Here is a 23,728-nt window from a genome sequence, read left to right as displayed (position 1 = left end):
AACCGGCGGGGATAGAGAAAAAAACTTACGCCAAAAGGAGTCCCGGCACATATTACATTTTCTAACTCTGACCCCATGGGGGTTGAATCAGGATCAGGAGTTACATTCACATTTAAGATACATTGATCATCTATAGTTGTTTGTACATTGGGTGAGACAATATATAGGAGAGATACATGTCTCAACTGCACCAAATGAGGTTTAGACATGTTGCCTCCCTTTGTGTGTGTTTTTAAATGTTACATGGTCGTAGTAGCATTTTTATTGAGTTTGGAGTTTAAATTCTTCCCTTTGTTTATAGTCCAGGGATAAAAACCGCAATGGCGGAGATGATAAACGACCAAAGTTGGGTAATTGGCTATATGTATATCAACCAGGTGCAAGCAAATTCATATTTGATGGGGAAATGTCCCAAAAAAGTTTAGTTAGGATCGCTAAGGGAAAGTACAGTTAACTGAGATCACGGGGCACGTCAGATAAGTGGGCCCACTGGAGGGCAGGATAACGATCAGATGAGATTCTTTGACTTATAAGAGAATAATTGTAATCGTGCAACATCAAAGCAAAGTAATGCTAGGGAAATAAGACGACCCAATTGGAAGGGTCTATAATAGCACGAGGCATTTATGGGCCCCTGATAAAACCAGGAAATCAGGGTTCGATCCTGAGGTGGTTACGTTGTTAAAAGTTTAATTCTGGTTGGACAATTTTTGTTTCCTTAATATTTGTGACTTTGGTGATAGGAATTCCCATTACACATTGATAATGGCTGAGTCTATGCATAGGATGAATTAAGAAACAAGTATGATTTGGGAAGAATGATATAATGTTAGCCACACTGAGTCGGGCTTTTTTGGAATGGAAAATAATCGTGGCACTATTACCAAAATCAAGGTTACAATGTGTAAATGCATTGAGTGTTTTCTTTTAATTAGTCCAAGGTTGTGCAAAAAATTCAAGAAGCAGGTAGATGGCATGAGTATGAATACCAGTCTGCACTAGTGCCCAATATAGGATGTGATGTCATATGGTTAAATATGGCAGAAATGGAGGATTGCTTTGTGTGTTTTTTTCCAGTGAGCAAGGTCTCGGCTGAGACTGAAATGCGTAGGGGCTGTGCTGACTTTCTGCTAATAAAAACACCCTGGAATTGTACCATACTGGAGTATTGGCAAACTTATTTTGTAAAGAGGACAGAGCTAAGAGTGCAGAGAGGAATTCCTTTTGGGAGAATTGTTGTTGATTTGAAATGGATTGGTCCTGCCGTACTCGCAACGCACCACCAGAGATGCACCCACAGGGTCAGAGAATGGAGCCATGCAGGGAATTATATATATATATATATTATATGACTATATAATTGGTTATGAATGCTTTATTCACGCATCATTAAGCGACAACCACCAATGAGACCATTTGTATTTGATTTTAATTGTTTTCCCTGGAAGTTATTTATTTATTTGCTTTCTTAAAGTAAAAAACAATTTCGCAATTACTCACTTAATTTAGCCGGTCAGCATAAATGAATTATATGTGTTGGCAGAATTCAGCAACTTGTACAACGCAAAGAAAGTCTTTTGTTCAGTTCTATTGATTTTATGGGTCTTGTGATGAGTCACATGGTACCAGTGCACTTTAAATGTTGTTAGTATTTGCAAAACTTTATTCGAGACCAAGCCTGCTGGGTCAGGCGAAACGTGTTGAAAGCGGCAATAAAGAAAATGTATTCTTCACCACATTGGCGTCGTCTCCTCTGCGTATCCTGTGTCGAGGTTGAGTTTGGAATACGTATCCGTGCTTTTGCTCGTGAAGCCGGAAGACGACGCGCCCTCTGGTCAGGTGACAGCAGAGTTTTGTGAGCACTGGAGGTGATTGTTTGCTGCCGTCCCCTCACGCAGACCGAGCTTGAGTAACCGGAAAGGAGTTCCCTGCTGTTCCGAACTATATAAGGCCTGAAACCTATGGTTTTTTAACACCTTGGCTGCTAGGTGTTTTCCCCCTCCTGTGCTGGAAATTGCCATTTTAGTGACACCATGACGAGCTCAGCTCGTCATCAGCACACGACACCCGTGGGTGATGACGAGCTGAGCTCGTCATCAGCATCGAAGGGGTTAAGTGAATTTGCAAGGTTTTTTAAATGCTAATTCCTAACTATATAAGGCCTGAAACCTATGTTTTTTTAAGTGAATTTGCAGGGACCCCCTGAGAAGGGCTAGAGGGTTGGGGGGTCTCTACCCTGCCCCCTTTTCGTGTTTTCCACTCTTGCTTTGTGCTCTCTTGTGCCTCACTTCTTCTGAAAAACAAGATGGCTGCTCAGGTGGACCCAGAAGGATAATAACATATATAAACGTTATCCGCTAATAGAATTAGCATTTACAAAACCATTGAAATTTATTGAAAAAAAATATAGGTTTCATGCCTGATATAGTTAGGAATTAGCATTTAAAAAACTTTGCAAATTCACTGAAAAAACCATAGGTTTCAAGCCTTATATAGTTAGGAATTAGCATTTAAAAAACCTTGCAAATTCACTTAAAAAACCATAGGTTTCAGGCCTTGTTTTGGGCTCTCTTGTGCCTCAGTTCTCCTGAAAAACAAGATGGTGGCCAACACTTCCTGGTTTGGACAGTTTGGAATGTTGACAGTCGACTGCCAGCCAATCAGAAACTCGCTCGTGCACGTAAGGGTTTGCGCACGTACGCGTACGGTGAACGCATATAGATATATAATTTGCTCAAATTCAATTTTCTCAACAACTACTGTAGGGATTTTCATCAAATATAGAAAAGGCACTACTGCATACCTGTCCCTACCATTTTGCCAAGTTTGGTGTAATTCTGTTCAGCCGTTCAGGCTGTAGCCATGTCTAAAGGTCCCATAGAAAATGCCATTTGAAAAATTTCAAATGCAATTTTCTCAAAAACTACTGGAGGGATTTTCACCAAACATAGCAAAGGGACATCTGCATACCAGGCCCTACCATTTTGCCAAGTTTGGTGTAATTCCATTCAGGCGTTCGGGCTGTAGCCGTGTCTAAAGCTCCCTATGGAAATTAACATGGGGAAAACACGTTTTGGGACCCCCCTTTTTTCTCGGCCCCCGCTTGACGAATCCCCCCGAAACTTTCAGGGAAGGATCGGAGCGGAGCGAAGCAATTTTAAGGAAAATTACACGCAGATTCCTCAATCGGCGCCAAAGTTATTTCCAATAGAATGTTGGGGATTTCCTATGATAACTAGGTCCTAACTATATATACTTACTGGCGGCCGCCAGTAGGTAATATATATATATATATATATATATATATATATATATATATATATATATATATATATATATATATATATATTCACACATGAAACATAGGTTTCAGGTACATTATAGTTAGAAATTAGCTTTTAAATCCTTAGATATTCACTGAAAAAACATAGGTTTCAGGGATGTTATAGTTGGACATTTCACTCGTACAAAACCAGAAAAATTCTCCTCTTATAGTTAGTTCAGCTGACTATAACTTGCGCCCCTACAATGCACTGCTGATGACGTCACATAACATATTCCATCATTCATGACATGGTCAGTGACATTACTGATGACATCTCAAATGACATCACTGATGACATCATCCAGTGACTGTGTGTTTGTTTAATGTTTAAATATGTTTTATATATGCCAAGGTGTATTGAAGAATGAGTTGGTGTATAAGTGTCCTAATGGAGGATTCAGTAGGGGCATGACTGTTTAAGTGAGTGATTAAATGTGTCTTACTGAATGGATGGGTTAGTGACTAAACTGTGTGAATGTCTGTATCAGTCTGTCTGTTGTTGTATAAGCTGCTGCATGGGTGGTCAATAGCTACACTAGTGTCTATATGGGTTATTGATTGGGTGATTCAGTATTTGTATGGGTGCCTGTGTGTGTGTGTGGGTGGGTGGGAGGTGTGTGACTCTGTGCATTGATATTTGAGTGGTTGGTTCACTGGGTGTATGGATTTAAGAGTGCATGTGGCAACAGCTGTGTGGGTGGGTGAGTGTGTGTATGGGTGTGTTGGTGAGTGAATGGATGTCTCAGTGGTACATGTCCAAGTAACTACATATGTAAAAGGCATTGTTTGTGAGAGTTGGAGTATATAAATGACTATACATGAGAGTCAGTGATTGTGAGAGTGGCTGTATGGATGAGTGTGTACTTGTATCAAAGATTGTATAAGAGAGTAAGTATGCGTTTGTTTCTGTATGAATAAGTGATGTGGTGTTTGTATAACTGTATACATGATGAAATGGAAGTGTGATTGATTATTTGCATGACTCACTAGGTGTGTGAGTAACTCTGGATGAGTAGTGGTGTGTGTGTCTGTATAGGTGTATGAGTGCATATGATAGTGTTGTATTGATGAGAGACTGCATGTATGAGTGATTGTATGGGTGAATGAGTGGATGTGTGTGTAGACCTAGGAATTAGTGCGTGGGTATGTAGCAACTGGAATTGGTGTGTCGATGGTTTCGAAAATGGTAGTCTGTATTTTACAGTGGGTGCATCAAAGGGTATATTAGGGTGTGAGGAGATGCATCAGATTTTCACGTGAATGATGTCATTAGTGATGTCATTTGAGATGTCATCAGTAATGTCACTGGCCATGTCATGAATGATGTAATATGTGACGTCATCAGCAGTGCATTGCGGGGGCGCAAGTTATAGTTAGCTGAACTAACTATAACGGCGGATTTTCTCTGGTTTTGTATGAGTGAAATGTCCAACTAACTATAAAGTCCCTGAAGCCTATTGTTTTGTCAGTGAATTTCAAAGGTTTTTTTAATGCTAATTTCTAACTATAACTTCCCTGAAACCTATGATTTTTTCAGTGAATTTCAAAGGTTTTTTAAATGCTAATTTCTAACTATAACATAGCAGTCTCGATTTCAGAGTGGTGGAGAAAGGTGGGCGTGTCCTCCAAGCACCGTTTAGCAATTTCACTGTGTGGGATTTACTGGAGGTAACAGGAGGGGTAGTTAGCCCCAACGTCACCTTTGGGGGTCAACTACCCCTTTTATTACCTCCAGTACGTCCCACACAGCAAGATTGCAAACCTTTTATATCAGGCCTGTCCCCTCCCTGCACCACTGTGCCAAAGCACCCCCAGCACGTTGTAAGTGAAGGGATTAAGTCCCCTTGAATCCTAAGGGTCCTTGGGGGCCAACAAGCCCACCAGGTACTCCCAGCTAACGACACAGAGCTTGATTGAAAAGAGATGTTCCAAGGCGGGGCCTACGGCGAGTTGCTGGTTCCTTTTTAGGGGTTTCCCAAAAATTATAATTTGGGAGGGGGGCAGCATTGGGTTTTTTTTAATTATGCGGAGGGGGGCAGCGTAGCCCCCCTCCAAAGGCCTATTATCCCCTGGGGCCTGGACAGCTTTTTCATTTTTATGAGGAGGCCGCGCGGCCCCCCTCCGCAGGCCAATTATGGCTCCAGGGACCCCATCCCCGGGGCCGGCCTGTTCTTTTATTTATTATTATTTTTTTTATGTAGCAACTCTGTCCTTGCTTTCAAGGCGACTCTAGTTTTTGCTGTTTCTATCACATCTTGAGAATATCCTCTGTTCATTTTGAGTGAATCAATGAAGTTTTGGAGATCTGTGCGGTCACCCTCCCAGATTATAGAGAGGTTATCGATGAATCTTGGCCAAAATTTGATGTTCTTAGATTTTTGAGTCTCCAATACTTCTGTTTCACAGACTGCCATTAATAAATTTGCGTAAGTTGGTGCAAAAGATGTACCCATGGCAGTCCCCTGTTTTTGCAAAAAGATGTCACCTTGAAACAAGAAGATGCTATTTGGCAGTCAGTATGCAAGCATATATACATGGAAGATTTGGGACTGGTAAAATCTGAACAGCTGCAAAGGTGGCTTGGAAGCTGATTCCACAATCTTGGAGCAGTGTAGGGAAAAAGGCCATATCTTAAGGCTCGGACAAAGGGAATTGACAGCAACCTCTCATTGCTGGATCTTAGTGTGTGAGAGGGACAGCAGTAATGTAGTTTGTATTTGGGATACAGATGAGACCTGCCAAATAAGGCTTTATGGGAAAGACAACAGATCTTAAAGACAACACACATCCTGACTGGAAGCCAGTGATGAAAATTGAGTATGGGGGCAGAAGGAGAGCCTGCCGGAAGATTACAGCCATCCGAGCAGCCGTATTTTGCACCACATGCAATTTAGTCAGGAGGGTGTCATTGACTGCAATCAGCAGAGTGTTGCTGTAGTCTAAACAGCTGATGATCAACGCCAGGATCAACGTTTTTCTGGTAGAGGAAGGAAGCCAGGGAAAGACTTTCCTCAGGAGGAACAGCAAGGTAGCAAAACATGACCCTCTTATGGTGGCTATATGACTTTTCATGGATAATTCATGATCAAGTTTGACACCCAGATTTTTTGCTGATTTACTTGAACGGGGGCAGGTCCCAGTTCAGAGGGCCACCAGTCTGGGGACCAGAGACATTGGGCTTTGCCAAACAAAAGAATTTCCATCCTCTCACTGTTCACTTTAAGAAAGTAATACAATGCAATAAGGCACATGCAATAATGAGGTGAGTCCTTGTGGACAGGTGTCACAGGTACTGGATGAGGGTATTTTAAACTACAGGCACTAAGACACCCCTTGGATTTTATAGTACATGCATATTGAATAATTGAAGCACAAAATGGGGCAGTGACATATGAAATAGCTACCATGTAATCTATGTGTATGATCAAACCCTTTAAAAGCAAATGGACATGTCCTATTGTGCTTATTGGTGTCCATTCAGATAGAACCATTTGCTTTCGGATAGATTTCAGGTGGGTCAACAATGTCTCAAACTGTCATGCCTACCCAATGCAACGCAGTACAAAAAGGGGTGCTCACTGCGCCACTGGAGTCAAGCTATCCTGGCTGAAGACGGCTGATAGCCAGAAAACGGTCCTAGGATGCTTGATTCTGGTCCAGGGAAGACATGACTTGGCAGTTCGGGCTGGACTGTTCCCATGAGGCACAGGATCAAGGCTGATTTGCATATGGCCATGTCTGAACTGGGGTGGCTTGGTGAGAAAAGTAACGATGGATTAAACCTAGATCTGTGACTGGGGGTGAATGTTTTGCCATTGTGCAACATTCCGTCCATCATCTTGTGTGTTTTGCTGTTTACCCAATGCAACGGGCTAAAAATATATTTAACTATAAGGTCTGCTAAGCACATAAGTACTAGAACTGGGTGAAATTAAAATTATGCTGGTGTAACTTGCATAATGGTTTGGAATTTCACTTGAAGCCACCATGTGGTAAAGATTTACCATAATTGCAGCATTTGCAGTGAAAACTTACTGCAAACATACAGAAATACAGAACACGCGTGGCTGTGATTCCTGCTTCCTTTATTTTGTTGCACCATTATTTTAGGTCTAAATGCGTCCTCCTGTTAATTTTTAATGGGAAGATTAATTTAGAACTAAAATATAAGGCTAAATGATGGAATGCATTTTGCATAATTTTGTGAAATTTCCTGAAATTTCATGTAATTGCTTTAAAGCAAATTACATGAATTTTGCACACCTCTAATAAATACCTTTGACCTCACCAAAGGGTACTGGCAAGTATCTATCTGAGAAAGGACTAGTCATAAAACCATTTTTTGACTCCATCTGGGTTGTTCCAATTCTGCATCCTTTCATTTGGGTTAGATGGGGTACTTTCCGAATTCAAATGACCAATGAATACCATTCTGGCACCACATCAGTAGTTTTCCAGCTGCTTACCAAGATGAGGAAAAGAGAGGTCTGGCAGGAGATATGCTGGCATACTGAACTATGCTCTGATTCTCCCTTCTTGTTTTTATCAGGCAATGGGGGTAAAGGGGACCGAGAAGGAAAAGGGAAATGAGATCTGGTGGCAGATGCACAGTGTGTGAGCTCTGCTCTGCTAGGTTCTCCTTGGTAATTTCAGGGTACAGAATGTTACTTCATTTAAGCAACCACAGCTATACAGTAACCCAAATGCAAAAGAGGAAACCCTCGGACACCTCCTTGTATGATCAGCAGTGACCTAATAAGTCTATATGGAGAAAGAAAAGGACTATTGAAAAAGAATAAAACTGGGTCCAGGGAAGAGGGGGGGGGGGTCATTGGACACTTTGTGAATAACTCCTGACTAGAGAAGCAGATACAAAATAAAGGACTTTATAAAGGGTTAATAGCAAGACCTGTGAATACTTTAACGCATAGCCTTCTTTCATCACCTTATGATGTCAAACAGAATATAAATGTGTAATGTTGAACGTATCACTGGTGTTGCTGACTGTCTTTATCTCACATCCCTTCTAAAACATGCCACTTCAGCCATGCCCCTATCTGCTGTTCTTTGTCTTACGCATGAGACATATCCCATCTTCTTGACACCAATGGTTACGACACACTGGCAGTGCAGTATAGTTCTACCTTTGCAACACTGCCACAGCAGGACCTCCAGGCCACAAGATGCTGCCACGCAGGTTGATGCATCACCATAGCCTTTAAAGGGCAGGGTGGTACCCCTACTGCACAAGTCAGGGGTGGGAAAGATCCCTGTTCAACACTCATAAGTAGCTTTCTTTGCTAGAAGATGGGACACACACGAAAGAATGTCACAACATAATTGTTCTGTACATTAGTATTTTGACCTTTTCAAATAATAGCCCTGCTCAAACATAATTCCAGATTCGGTGAAGACGGAATGTGGTCATCTCCCATCATTATAACATATGTCTCTGTTTAGGGTTTTGAAAGTTAAAGTGCAAATGTGTACAATGGTTCAAGATTCATTCTTTTGCTCTACTGTTAAATAAACGGAGAAGAAAACAATTCTGAATGTAACAGACTTATGATCAATATACAAGTAAGTGAATGCAGAATGTTACATGGACCATATTTGCTTGGAGGGCCATAGGAGTCGTTTGTATTTAGAACAACAGGAAAGAAAGGGTAACAAAACATGTATTTTCTCCTTTGCGCCCTCCCACTGGAATACCCTTGATGCTATTTAAGATTAGCGCCATCTCTCTAAACCTCCATAAAAGAACTGAAAGTCCTACTCTTCTTACTGCAGACACACTATCAGATTTATCCCTGTCAAGAAAAAAAACAAATGCAAGCCCACGAAAACGAAGCATAGTGGCGTACACTTGCATGTGCGGTGATTGCAATTAATGATTGAAACATTCAGTAATAGCGTCAGGAAGTGGGTTCTAACCCAGGAAACTTCCCTCTGATTTTCTTTCATTTAGACATGTGGTTAATAAACATCTGCTTTTAGTAATTCTCCGCAACGGAATACTTTCCCTACCAATTACTGGGGAAGAAACTCATATCAAGAGTCTGTTCTATTTTACTTATGTTCATTCAGGTACTTTTCAAATTAGGCACACTTTAAGTGGCTTCTCAGTTATTGTGGAGGAGCGTCGCCCCACTGCTGAGCGACAGCAGAGGCAAACGTAAAAAATAAAATGATAATAAAAACCATTTTATTTTTCTTACCTAGCCATTGCCAACCAAGTGTGAGGGCTGGGTCCATCCTGACAGGCGTCACGACAGCGAGAGAGAGGAGGAGTGGTGGGGGCACTTAAGTGCCCATGTCGGGTTGGCCTGCTGTCTTACGACGACCAAACTGACATGCGCCCTTATCTTTCTCCAACTTAGCTGTGTTGCACAGCTGGGTGGAGAACGTGCCTGAGCGAGCTTCAGATCTTTCCTTTCAGGCTAATCATGGCGCTGCTGGTTAATAGTATTATCAGCATGAGAGCAGAGTATGGATTGGCCCCTGGAAGCCTGTGCAGTGTGCACCAGCATCGGGGAGCGTCAGGAGAGGAGCACCGAGGCGTCGGCCGCAGCGGCAGGTAAGTCCCTTAATTTATTATCTCCTCCTCCCCCATTACCCCCGTGTTTGTGTTGCCTCACCACTTTTATGTTAGAGCAGCCGCCACTGCCTGAACCAGCCTTAATAGAATTCAGGCTTTTAACTGCCTTGCAAGGTCAATTAGTTGCCCTGCTGGACAGCTGGCAGTTCAAAGTCTCTCACCCTAGAACCATAGGTGGATAGGGAAGATTTGAATTTTCCTGCAGCAGTAGGGGACAGGTGTGAAATTATGCAATCTCAGTATGCAGATTAACAGCACGTCCCAGGTCCAGCAGTTCCAGGATGTAGAATGGGGAAAGGTAGAACAGGCAGACCTGTCACTGACATGCACAATCAGAGCATGGCTCAGAGGAGAGGTGTGCAGCAATTTTGCTAACAACACTACCTTGCCCTGCACTACCTGTCCCAGAATGCTGTGCAAGAGGATGGGCTGCCAGCGATCTGATCCAAGGAAGTACTAGTTAGGCGCGAAGGGTAATGTGCAACACTGGAATGGGATTTCCGGTTCTACAGCTCTCCACCTCCATTTTTAAAACTCTACATAGGGAAGAAAATCGAGGAAAAAGAGGAGCAAGAAAAGCACCAGGGTGAATTGACCCAGTAATGAACTACTGTCTGGCGTGAGGGGACACTACTTTGGACTTGTGATACATTTATGAACACTATCCCCAGAGCTAAGGGCACCAGGTGTCCAATTCCCTCTCGGCCAGTTGAAGATGGATTTGCTGGGGACAATAAATCTGTGGACTGGTTCTGTTTGTGGATGCTCAAGGAGTGGATACTGCAGGTTCCTGAAGGGGACCCTGAAAGTGTCGGGGTGCTTGGGGAGTGCAGACTGTGAGAGTGGAGTGCCTGGGAACCAAGGGGTGCTGCTGCACAAAACACCTCTGAGCAGGAGACTGCCAGAACAGGAGAGCATGTCCAAACCACACAGCTTAACTGTTCCCAGGATGAGAAAGCAGCTGTGTCATAGGCTGTGCAAGGCATCAAGGAATTCGGATGTAAAGCTTGAGGGCGCAGGAGGCTCTCAAGAGCACTCCTAGAGGCTGGAGCATACTACCATGAACATAAAGCAGAACACCACATCTAAACGTTACCAAAGGGGGTCAGAGCTATTTGAAAAAGTATCTACCCCTCATGTATACATTTTCAAATGTGCAGCGGGTGACCTGAGGTTCAGGTCATCCCACCACTATTAACAAAGCAGGATTATTGGTTTCCCCTAGTAGCCTGTGAAAGGTTGGGTTCCACCAGGGGACCACTGCAGTGCTCCCAATTATCGAAAGAATTGTTTCACCTCCAGTGACAGCTAGTAGGGAACAGTGGCGGGGGAAGTTGGAGGGGATTAGGAAAAAAGAAATACAAAAAGAAACGAAAGCTTACCTGGTGGTTGCAGTTGCCAGCTGCCGCCTCTTCTCCATCACCGAAAGAACCCAGGCTCCCATACTCCCCTGACCAATCACAACGCTGCCTTAGAGCAGCGTTGTGATTGGTCTGAGTTCCTTGGTTCAGCACTCAGAGAGGAACTGGGAGGCATGGTATGTTCTCCACCCAGGCTGTGCAATACAGGCCCGAGATGCCCAGCCAAAACATAATGCACACTTAGGTGCAGTCACTACTCCTCCTCCCCCATCGTCATAGGAGCCCAGCACCGCCTAAACTTAACCGGCTGCAGTAGAATTGCAATACTAAAATTAAAATGATATATAACCTAATCGGTTCAAGTTCGCGCTATAGAAAACTCTAAAAATAAAATAAATAAATAAATAAACGTTCCGTTATTATAATTTTCTTTTCCTTTGCACCGCTTTAAAGCAGTGAGGTGATGCTCCTCCTCTTTGAGGAGTGGGTACCCCGAGCAGTGGGAGCAGTGACTGCCTCATATCTTTGCTTCTCAGGGTTAGATTGGCTCTGTGACAGAGCAGAAGAAAGAACCTTTGCCTGCCTGGCATCCACAGCCCGTGTGCAGCGGAGGGGTGTTTGTGACCATAAAACCTGAGCACGCCACTTGGACAGGACAACACGATTCATAGGTATCCAGAAGCGTAGGGAAATCACATGAGCAGAAGCTTGGCCACAGCTGGCACATCAATATTGGAAAAAAATAAACAAAATTAAAATATAAGACTTACTGGCCCATGAGGCTGTATTGGGGCACCACAGAAAGTGTTGAAGAGTATTGGGGGGCAGCAATGGGGGAGGACAGAGCCATAATTTGCTATTTTGCACGTGCAAATTACCACCAAATCCATTCAGGTGGTAACCAGTTGCAAACTATTTTAAGAGGTCCAGAGTGCCTCAGAATGTTTCACAATGGCAGCACTGTACGTCACAGCAAAAAGGTGTAGAATACAAGCAGGAGCACAGAGAAGGAGGAAGAGACAAGATTGCATTATCAGAGCACGCATCACATTGCTTGGGCAGACAGAGGAAGAAATCTATGATATATCTAGATTAAATTCAGCCTTGATCTTAGATCTGCTAGCCGAACTACATTTACAACTGCAGCGTCAGACACGCAGGCCCAATGCCATTCTCACACATGTGCAGGTTCTATGTTCACTGCACCTCCTAGCTTCAGGGAACTACGGGAGTAATAGCTACAGCAGGAGGGGGCCCCCAAAGTGAGCTCTCATGCTTTTTCAATGTGATCCTGGATGCAATGTTGCAGAGGATACACCAGTACCTATGATTTACCACAACACCACTGGAATTGCAGCAATCCAAATTTGATTTTTACCACCTAGCCCATTTCCCCCATGTAATTGGGTGCATTGATGGAACGCGTGTAGCTCCATGTTCCCCTCAGTTAATGAGTACGTTTACAGGAACAGGACATCCAAGTCATATGCAATGCCTCATGATAACTGACATAGTGGCAAGGTTTCCAGGTAGTACGCATGATTCATTCATCTTCAGACACAGCAGCATACATACACGTCTCCTATGGGGTGAATTACGCAAAGAATACTTGCTAGGTAAATGTATGCATCACAGTCTGGCAGACTCTCTAGATAAGGAGAAACATTACAGTGAGTAATCTATTGCCTTTTCCCCTGTGGGTGACAGCACACATGCTGTGCGCTCCTTCATATTCACCCCAGCTACTCCAAGTGAACAGCGATACAATTCTGCACACAAAAATACACACATTTGATAGAGAGGATGCTTGGATTACTGAAGAGTAGGTTCCACTACCTACATAAAAGTGGAGGTGCACTGCAGTGCAGGCCTGGGATGTGATGCAGAATTGTGGCCACTCATGCCATGTTGTACAAAATTGTAACTTCCAGAGGCATACCATTGGGCCTAACAGATACAGACAAAGATGATGAGCCATGTCAACCTCGTCAAGCAGCAGATGTGCAGAAATAACGCTGATCTTTTTTTAAGCTGGGTAGTGATGAGACAATGCACTACATGGTTTCACTGCTAATGTGATTTATTATTCCCAGGACACAGGTATTGTACATGCACACTTTCAAAGCAAAATAATTATAGTGAGAAAGATATGTCACACCCAAAGAATATTGCCATAGAACTTGACTGTCAGCCCTGACAACTGAATGCTAAAGGTTACCTCACCAAATGGCATTTCAGGGCTCAAGGCCGCACTATTTTCTGCTGTCACGCACTCCAGTGGCTCGGTCTGCATGCTCTAGGCCCTCTCTTGATGAGCCTCTAAGGAAGAATTATGTCTGGAACTGTACCTTCTGCATTCTGTCACTGGTGCCATAATGCTACTAAGGCTTGAAGCCTCCTCACTATCCCCACCGAGTACAATACTACCACCAACTGTAGCACTTTACAAATGCTCGAAAGCATTGGTGGCATAACTCAAACCCCAGGCCACGTCATTGCTACAAAGGGTAATTTCTACCTGCCTGGCCAGAGTGCATCAAGATAGGAGAGCTGTGGTGTTTCTCAGGTGGTTGATGGCCCTAGTGTAGCCATCTAAATGGCCAAGTAATTGGTGGTGCCATCTGTGGTGGAACACATGGTCTTCTTGCATTACATTGCACAGTTTCCTTATGGCATCTGTCATGAGCCTGAAGCTGTCCGAAGTTTCCCGCTGTCATTCCACCACTGCTATATTGAGCTGTATAATGCTGTCCTACAACATAGCTGTCTCCAGGCCACATCGAAAACAGATGATCCATCGCCTTCCTCAGATTGCCTTTGTGCCATTGACCTGCGCCTACCAATGGTTCTGTTGTAGCGCTGCATGTGGACCTGGGCTCTAGGGTTGGGTGTATGCTCAGTCTGCGTTGTGGGCAGATCAGGTTGGCTCTCATCTCCTTCCATTTCAAAATCAGGTAATGGTGCCACTGGGGTCCTGCGTCTTGTAGGTGGAGGTGTTGGATGTGATGGGGCCACTGTGATGTCATCTCCTGACTGTGCCGGTGTCTCTACAGGGTCATGGTATTCACTTTCGTCTGGCTCTTGTTCAGGTCTATCTGTGACATTAAACAGTACTCATTTAGTTTATGGTTATTTACATTTATGCCACATATAACATTGTTTGGTCTAATAAAGCTATTTAGCATCACACAGAATGTCTAAACGGCACTTGCTTGTTTTAGTTAAATGCACCTATGCTAATGGGACTTTCCTCCCTGCCTTCCCTCTTTTGTTTTCCGACTATTACTACCATAATGCATTCCAGTGTTGCATGTAAAAATATGGACTGGGGTGGTATTTGAACCCTTCTGCCTCATCTCCCTAAATGGTGTTTTCATTACATTTACCATGCAAATGTTAATTAGCATTCATCTTACCTTGGGTGGTACCGGGTGGTGCGGAGGTGTCAATCTGCCTGGCACCAATGGCGGCTTCAGGCTGAAGGGTCAACTCCAGCAAGTCCTCTAGAGGTGTAGATGCAGATTGGCTGGATGGTCCTCCCCAGTCTTCTTCACCTCTGTAAGCCTGAAGCAACCTTTTTCTTTGCTCTGCTCCACAGATCATACCAACGCTTATGAACCTCTTAATGGGGTGCTGCGGGACCCCAGTTGGATTGATTTTTGTTTGTATGTCCTTCCATATTTTTCTTTCTTCACACTCCGAGCCATCGAGTGAGTGTTTTCCAAATAATTTATTGTGGCTCTTCACCACTTCCTCAAACAGAACTTTCAACTCTTTCTCACAAAATCTGTGCTTTCTTTTGTACAGTGCTTCCTCCTGTCTCCAGACGCCATGCTCAGGCTCAGCTCTACAAACAGACTCCTTTGTGCTGGGCTCCTGGATTCTGCCTCCTCCTCTCACTCAGTACACAGACAACAGAAGGGCATGCCTCACTTCCTGATTGTGAGGTCATCATGCTGCACAGAAATGCAAGATTTGCTAATTTGGGGTTACCTAACTTCTAATCGCTATTCTGAGAATCACAATTAGGCGATCGCTAATTGTGAATGTGTTTTTTACCAATTGGCTATTTTTTGTGATTTTTGTTATACATTAGATTTTGTGATTACCAAATAGCAATTCGGTAAAGTCTCTATTTGGTAACCACAATTTGTTTTTTTCATACATGTGGCCATTAGTGACCTGGGGAGTACTAAAACTGATTTTAAAATGGCTGGGATTTTGTATTCATTGGAAGTGTTTTTGGACCCTCTGTGTTTATGGGTTTGAGTGCTTGTACAAAAATAAGAAATATGTTTGTAATGAAGTGTTCATTGCTGTGAACTGTTCATTAGTGATCGTATGTCAGAGACAGTAGTTCTGTTATTTCAATCTTGAAAGACAAAATATCATAATTGTGGTAATGCACTGAAATGGTCATGCATAGTAAAATAATGAAATGCTCACTGATCATTGAACTGTTAACATCCCTTGACAAAGACAGCAAGACTGGCTTTTTAGGTTTCGCCTGGCCGTAGCACTGCTCATCGCAGTGCTACGGCCAGGCGAAACTTAATGTTATCTCAGTATTGGGGACTTGAAACCGCCCCTTCTTCCATTGGCTAGCTCCATAAATGGAGGCTAGCCATTGGAAGACATTGTTGTCAATTACTCTTTCCCCATCAGGACGCGATGCAGGGCGTTTCTGGGTCTTTTTTTAAGTCCCACCCTCTCCTATTCCCATTGGCTGGAATTTTACCTTCCAGCCAATGGGAAGGGGAGAGCACGAAAAACACCCCCCCCCGCCCGAATCCCTACAGGGCGCACTGTGCTTTCAGTCGACAACTCGTTTTATTTCTGTGCAATGCCACGGACTTAGCCCAGGCACGCAGCTTTCCTGTCTCCCTCTTGCCCTCCCATGGTATCACTTCTCACCACGGTGTTCCATTGTTGATATAACCCTCGCTCTGGCCTTCCTTTTAAACAACAAAATATTCTCTCTCCCCCACTCTCATTACTGCCTTCACAGTACACCCTCCCTCTGTTTGGGGTCGTGCCCTTCTGCTCTCACTTTGTTTATTGCCCCTCCTTGTCTATGCGCGGCTCTGTCCCGACCCTTCACGCATTCCCATCCCACCCCCGTCCATTCATTCCCCTGTCCTCGCCCTCCCTCTCTTCCTTGGCCTTGCCCTCTCTCCTCATTTCCTTCACCAGCAGCGAGGGCGCCAAGTTTATTTCCGCACAGGGCGCTACCCTGGCAAAGGCTCTCTGTTGGCATCGAGTCTATGTGGGGATCATAGCTGCATCAGATACATGTAAAGTCTCGTCATCCCCCGCCTACGTACCCCCAGACACACCCGACCCTCGCAATCAGCCGAAGGTTTAATAATGCTCCTTCCGCAAACCCAGGGTCACCGCAGAGCGCCCTCACTGTTACTTTTAAAAGAGTTGGGCGCAATAGCCGTGCGGCCTGTCAGCAATAAAATATTAGCAACCTCCTTGCAGGAATATTATCGAATACAAGGAACGGCAAGGGGAAGACATATCCCCAAAAAATTTAGTATCCATGCGTCCAGTTGCGGCTAATTTTCTTTCCCCGTGTAGTAGCCATGCACTCCAATATAAATAATCCGGATGAGCTCACGAAAAAAAAAATTCATCCGCGCCTTACTTAACGTTTAGTCTTTTTAGTCTTTTCACCCTTTAACTTTGACCAGCGCATCACGCCACCGCATAAGCGCCCAGTTACCGTACGTGCACGTTGAATAGATAATACCGGTTGGAACAGCAGCTTGTTCTTTCTCGCAGCGAGGCTGACGGATGCGGCTCGCCTGTTTTAGAAGCTCCAGAATTCTCTTAAGGTATTTGTAACCAAGAAGGGCATTGACCTTTTTTATTTACTGTTAGCGCGCATCTCTGATGGATACGATCGGCTGATTCTACACATTCCTCTTCTCTGACAGATTGATGAGATTAATAACACACAACTCCGCACTGTCACGCTTACAGCGAGGCCGACGGACACAGCACGCCATTCTATTAATCTGAGTTTCTACGATTTACAAAGGTATTGGGGAACATGGAGGGGTTGCAATTCCGGCCATTTTTAGCCGTTTTTTTTTACAGTTACAAGCATATTTACTTCAATCATCTCTTCTCTAAACAGATTGATGTTATTAATGACTACTATCACACCACGCCCACGCACCGTTTCTCCAAACCATGGGTGAGTCATCATCAGTCACTTGGCTACTCCCAGTTATTAATATTTTCTACTTTACTAATGTGATGTCTAAATCGTCCCTTTGTATGTTTATTCACAGTACTGGGAAATGTTCCCACAGCCTCCTGATATATTTACAGGATTACTTATTTTAACCAATTTAGGATTGATCAACTCTTGGTTACTCACCTGACAGATCCCATGGTGTGTCCATTTTGAATTTCGAATTTCGAATTCAGTAAGGCAGTTTGAATCGGTTGAGGCACCCACCCGTTGATAGATTCTATCTAACACGGCCACTCTTATCTAATCGTATCATGGTTATTTTCAGATGCCCCTTGCCCCCGTCCTGGAGAAGACCCGCCGCCGAGGACTACATTAACCCTTATGCACTAGGGTCGAAACGTCGACGCCCCCGAATAGGCACACACCCTTCTCTTGACCCCCTACACTTGAAAAACAGAAGAGATTACACTGTGAAAATAACAGTCTAAACAAAACACGTCTTACTGTATGTATAGGGGTAGTCCTGAATTGTGATGAGAGACTGTTTCTTACTTAACACTGAACCTCATATACTGAAAGTTATTTAAAACAATTATTGCCTTTCTTTTCTGCCCTTTTCCTATCTTCTATCACACGAGCACTGATCTTTCACATAGCACTTCCTTTCTGATGATAACCATGTGGATATGACATTGTATGTGTCTTTTTGGATAAAATACCATATATGATTGATTAAAACTGTGTTTTCAATCACTACCCTAGTGACCTTGTAATTTAAATTCATGTTTCTTTAAATATTGTACGTGCCTTATTGTATATAACCATATATCTTGTCAGCCGTTTAATGCTACAACTTAAAATTTTAAATTCATCCAAACAGAGTAGCAACAAATAATCCTTTTTCTGCATTCAGTTGATTGGCTTCTAGCGCCTGCTGGCTTCTCACAGGAGGACGTGCTTTCCAAAAGCATTGATACTCTGCCACTATATATAAGAAATTGTATTCAGATTTGTTTTTTTACATTAGTTAAATTCCTAACAAACTCAAGTAGGAGGAAAACGTCCTAGAAATTAGCCCATAGAACCTATTAATACTGAAATACTATAAAAGGGATGAGGTAAATGGGAAACATTTAAGACTACAAGAACAATATCACAACGGGAGAAATAAGAAAAGCTACTGACACAGAGCCCGACTCAAGGTCTGCACTGGTATTACCACTCAAGATGTGAGTCATTCATGACTATAATGACCACAATACAATGGAAGACATGAGAAAAAAAGGCTACTAAGTACCTGCATACTAATAGCACACAGATGTGACCTGTTTCAAATTAGATCATGCTGTATGAAGCTGCTTCGCAAACTTATATCTGAAGTGAATTGATAGATACGTAAACATACAACACATTGATGTATTTAAAGTTAAGAACATTGTCATAATTTGAAGGGAAATGTTTCCACATTATGAAGGAAATTCATGAATACAAGAAAACATTGCAGTGCTCTTGTTTTTAAAGTAGTTTGCCAAGAAAGCGTCCACAAATCACACACAGGAAGGGTTTTATACAAGAAGCCAGGGGGAAATGTGGATGTACATCAAGATTATGCAATAGAAAAGAAAGCACAGGAAAGGATGATTTCTATGTATCTTGATGTGGTGACCAAATTCATTGATCTGATGAGCAAAGTGAATATGGTATACTGCCTTGAAGTTACTTATGAAATATTTGTATTGCAGATTTCAGGCCTACTGTTGAGCTATACTCCAAGTCACCAGTGTTTTGCTTCAGTTCCTAAATGAGGTATGTAGGTATTTATGTAAGTTCGAATATGGTAATCAAACCCATACATTTTCACCCAAATTTAATGTAAATTAACCCACAACTTTTATCACTTGTCTTCCAAATAAGGTATTCTCTTAGCTTAAATGAAAATCGTGAAATACATTCACTTGTACAATAGTCAGGACATGTTGATGTCCCTCACAGAAGCTTTATGTAGAGTGTGGCCTAATTTGTTGACCAGACGGCTAGACAATGGACTTTACACTGAACAAATAATTATAAGCAATGTGCTGTATTTATTATTTTCAATATGCACATTTGACACATGGTTTGAAGAGGCGCCTACCTTCTTTGCGGTCCGTTCCCATCCCAACCGTGGAGCTCAAAGGAGTTACTGTCGGTGGATATGAAGTCCAGTCCAGTGGCTGGTTGGTTGTGTCCGTGACCCAGATGTCTTCCTCAAGTGTACTCGTTAGTGGCCATGAAGAATCATCAGTGCTGGATTCTGTGGTTAATATTTCATCTGCTGGGCTACTTTCTGTGGCCATGCTTGGGGTAAACAATCGTAGCGGTAAAATGTCCCCAGCTTTAGTAACGTCTGTTTGTATTTTGTCAGTAGAAGGTGATGTGGTGATCCAAGAAGGAGAAGGTATCCTGGATTCCTTTGTGGTCAACTCTTTTAAACCATGTTTAGATGTGTTTGTAAACGGAATGTCAGATGGTTCAACACCACCTCTGCTGGTCAACAGGTTGCTCTCGTTTGCTTCAAAACAATTTTTGTTTATCACACCTAAAATGAAATATACGTTCATAGTCAATATACATCTTACATATCCACACAGCCAAATAACATCATCAGCGTCCCCTTCTTTACTCTGGCATATTGGGATAACAGCGTGTATAGCATGACTCATTACATCCCACAAGTATAATACGCATCAGACTGAGGTATGGACCAAATTCAGTGTCCCACACGTGCTATTTGAATGTCCAGATGCGCTTCACTTGGCTGGCACCTGTGTGCAGACAACTGGGCACCTCTAGCCATTTGACCGCTCTGAGGATACTGAGATCGGACCCTTCCACACTCTGTGCTTGTGCACTTGCAAACATTTTGGGGCTGATTGGGCGAAGAGAAGATCTGCTCTGAAATTATCATGATTTGTACTTTGATTATACAATTTGTAATGCACCAGCTTTGAGTTTATTGATTTCATCAAGTTCTGATGTTATGGTATTTTTAAAAAGTGCACATGCCGTCTAACCTATATTTTAAATGATTTTGTGTGGTTGTGATATTTCCTTATTATCAATGTATTATGTATTACATCACTTCTATTTTATTTATAATTGCATTGCATTTTATTGACTTTTATGGCTTCACCGAAATAAAGCTATTTTTGACTGAAGCATGCATGTAAAGTGGAAGGGGAGCACAAATATCCAACATTCTTACTGGCTTCAGTTTGGACGTGTGTGGTGGTAGTTCCCCCCCTTATAATACTGAGTTTGCTTGCAGACATGATTTGCTGGTATATTCATGGGTTGGTAATCTCTCATTTAAAAACAGTTTCTACCACATGCAGCCGCAGGAGAATGTCCCTTCGCATAACACACACAAAAACACACATGCGCACAAATTCCCAGCAGTTGGGCCGTTGTTTTCCGCAGATCTCTCTTTTAGCCCCCCTCTCTTGGTCCCTCTCCTACCCCTTCCACCTCGGTCAAAACACTCGGTGTTAAAATTAACAGCCAGCTCACTCTACATTCACAAATTAGCTCCGTGGTATCCTCTTGTTTCCTCACTCTCCGCACTATCCGCACTATTTCCCGCTTCTTCTCCCCCCAGGCACTTAAGATCATCATGTGATATCGCGATTGGACTACGCAAACGCTCTCTACCATGGCATCCCCGCGTACAGCCTGCGTAGACTCCAGATTATTCAAAACCAGGCAGCCCGGCTGGTGTATGGCCTTCCTCGTTATCACATTCCACCCCCCTTCTCAGGGAGCTTCACTGGCTCCCTGTAAAAGAACGCTCCCATTTTAAGATTGGCTGTATGGCCTTCCAGGCCCGCCAGGGCACTGCCCCCGCTTTTATTTCCTCATTAATCCACCCGTATATACCTGCAAGAGATCTTCGGTCTTCTTCCAAGTCCCTTCTTCAGACCCCTCGCTTCACACGTAAAAAGTGGGGCGGGGCCAGCTTTTCCACCCTGGCTCCAACTTTTTGGAACTCACTCCCTGACCACCTCCGCTCTGCCACTCAGTACCTCTCCTTTCGTAGAGATCTGAAGACGTTCCTCTTCAGCCAGGCCTTCCCTTCTTAAACCCCCCTAAACACCTCCCACTTTCCTTTCTTCTGGTCTCTCTCCCTCAGTTGCCAATCCCCCTAGCGCCAAGAAACCGCAAGGTGTACGTTGCGCTCTAGAAATATTTTAAATTAGTCTGCGCACTCGAAAACAAATTGTGCAGTCCCTAACTTTCCTGGCCTCTTGTACGGGGTGTTATATCCCTATCATTCTGGGATGCTGGAGTCGAGTGGGGGCTCCTGTTAAGCGCTGTAGTGCTAACGGAGTATATGCAGTGAGCTGTGGACAAACAAACACGTGCTGGCAAGCTGCAAAGATGAATGCATCTGTTCTGCTACTAACACTGCCCAGTACATAATATGGAAATGATAATGTGGTTGGAGCTCTGGCAACATACTGCACCCGGCGTGCCAGCATTCATTGTGGTGGGTTCGCTGTGGATTTGTGACTGCATTACAGCTGTCAATTATAAATGATTATACAGTGCATGCCTCTGGCTTTTGGTCTTAAACCCAACACCATCTTTTCTTGGCAATAGAAAACTCTTCTTACATCACTTGAGAAGCTGGCAGAATCATTATTTTTTAGACTACTTGTAAGGCGCACTTTCTATCCATTTGGAGCTTATGCCTACACACAGGAGCTAGCAAAACACCGGGTTCTGTGCCTATAACATCCGAACAAAAAATGGGGTTTGGCATAGCTTTGTGGGGATATTAAGTTGCTCCACATTCTGGGTGCGACGACAGCAAACCACCCAGCCACTTTCCCACAAAAGTGGAAGTGCCATGCTGTAAACGCTCATGCCCTGATGAAGTAGCTAGTTGGTGGGCCCATCCAGTGTGGCACATCTTTTAGAAATGCTTCGAAGACAGACCATTCAAGCACTTATAGTTTAGGCATAGTACTTTGAACGTGAAGAAGAGGTCCATGCAGGCTCCTGAAGGGAACTCCACAGAACTGGCTGGGGCTACTGCTGAGGAACGTCAGCATCACAATATGAGCTCTGAATGATTACACATCACACTGGCCCTCTACTTAAAGAGGAATCCGCGAAGAAAGCATTACTCGCCATTACATTAATCCAAAGTTTTCTTTAAAATGATAATGCATGCTTCCACAATGTCATTGATATGTTACTTTTCCTAAAATATGTTTCCTTTTTATGAAAGGTGCTTTTCCTGTGAAGTTTGCACTCTCTCTTCATTGATTTCACATTAAACACCAGTCTTTGATTTGATTACGTCATGTTATTAACATGAGATACACATATGTAAAGGTTTCTGTTTGGTGACACTGTAAACATAGGATGCTGCAATTATGCGGCCTAGTGGCACTTGGTGTTTCTCCATCAGGAAGGTGAAGGAACGTCTGAGTTGTCACCAGCAGGGACTTAAACTGATTCGCTATCCTCTGCCGTTCCGTCGACCATTCCATGTATTTTCTATTTGCTTACACAAAGCCTTCCGCTGAACTCAAGTAATGAGAAACGGAGAGACACAGACAAGGTATTTAAGGGAACATAATTAAAGCACTAAAGATGAAGTAAACACAATAAATTATTCAATTTCTCAAAAATTACAAAACTAAACTATGCAGAACAATTCTGCTTCGCGATTTGACTGTTAAATGCGAAATTACATTCAATCCGTAATTTTGGTGTTGATCACTTGTACTAAAACTGGAATCCAATTTAAAATTAGCATGACATTTTATAAGAAGCAGGCATGGTTTTGCAGTAGGACTGTCAGAATTTCAGTGTCGTGAGATTTTGTCATGTTCTTATCGATGTAAGCGGTTCATGGTCATAGTATCTGAAATGTTTTTTATTTTTCGTGTCTATCGCAGTGTGTATTTATTTATGCTTCCTGTACCTTTATGCTCTTATCTAGACCGAATAAAGTTACTTTGACTGACTGACAGTTTAGTATCATAACTGAGTGACACTGTAATGGAGCGATTATGATGTATCCCATAACTGACAGCTCAACACCACGTCAGGCTGTCCTGTACTGATACTGCTGAGTTAGAAGTGGGAAGTTATTAATATTTTTAACAGACCTCAAAGACAGTCTAGCTACCAGCAGAGTCAAGGCAGCCTACAGCAGTAGAAATTCTACTAAGGGGACAAAGGCA

At 43.1% G+C, this 23,728-nt stretch overlaps 2 protein-coding genes across 2 annotated transcripts in view; both read right to left on the bottom strand.

The window, feature by feature from the left end:
* Positions 1-23,728, bottom strand: part of CORIN (corin, serine peptidase) — a 1,855,778-nt gene that overhangs the window by 1,468,079 nt on the left and 363,971 nt on the right. Inside the window, exon 3 of the mRNA XM_086962682.1 lies at positions 19,627-20,070. Coding sequence (XP_086818808.1) covers positions 19,627-20,070 — 444 coding nt within the window. The remainder of the gene's footprint in view (positions 1-19,626; positions 20,071-23,728) is intronic.
* Positions 13,352-15,178, bottom strand: LOC147728892 (uncharacterized). The gene is made up of 2 exons (XM_086962684.1): positions 14,701-15,178; positions 13,352-14,379 (listed from the first exon to the last, which is right to left on the bottom strand). The coding sequence occupies exons 1-2, from the start codon at positions 14,885-14,887 to the stop codon at positions 14,012-14,014; spliced, it is 555 nt and encodes a 184-aa protein (XP_086818810.1). The 5' UTR covers positions 14,888-15,178; the 3' UTR covers positions 13,352-14,011.

This window comes from Lissotriton vulgaris, chromosome 3_1 (assembly GCF_964263255.1).
Source record: "Lissotriton vulgaris chromosome 3_1, aLisVul1.2, whole genome shotgun sequence".
Taxonomy (NCBI): domain Eukaryota; kingdom Metazoa; phylum Chordata; class Amphibia; order Caudata; family Salamandridae; genus Lissotriton; species Lissotriton vulgaris.
This window is presented reverse-complemented; position numbering and strand designations above follow the sequence as displayed.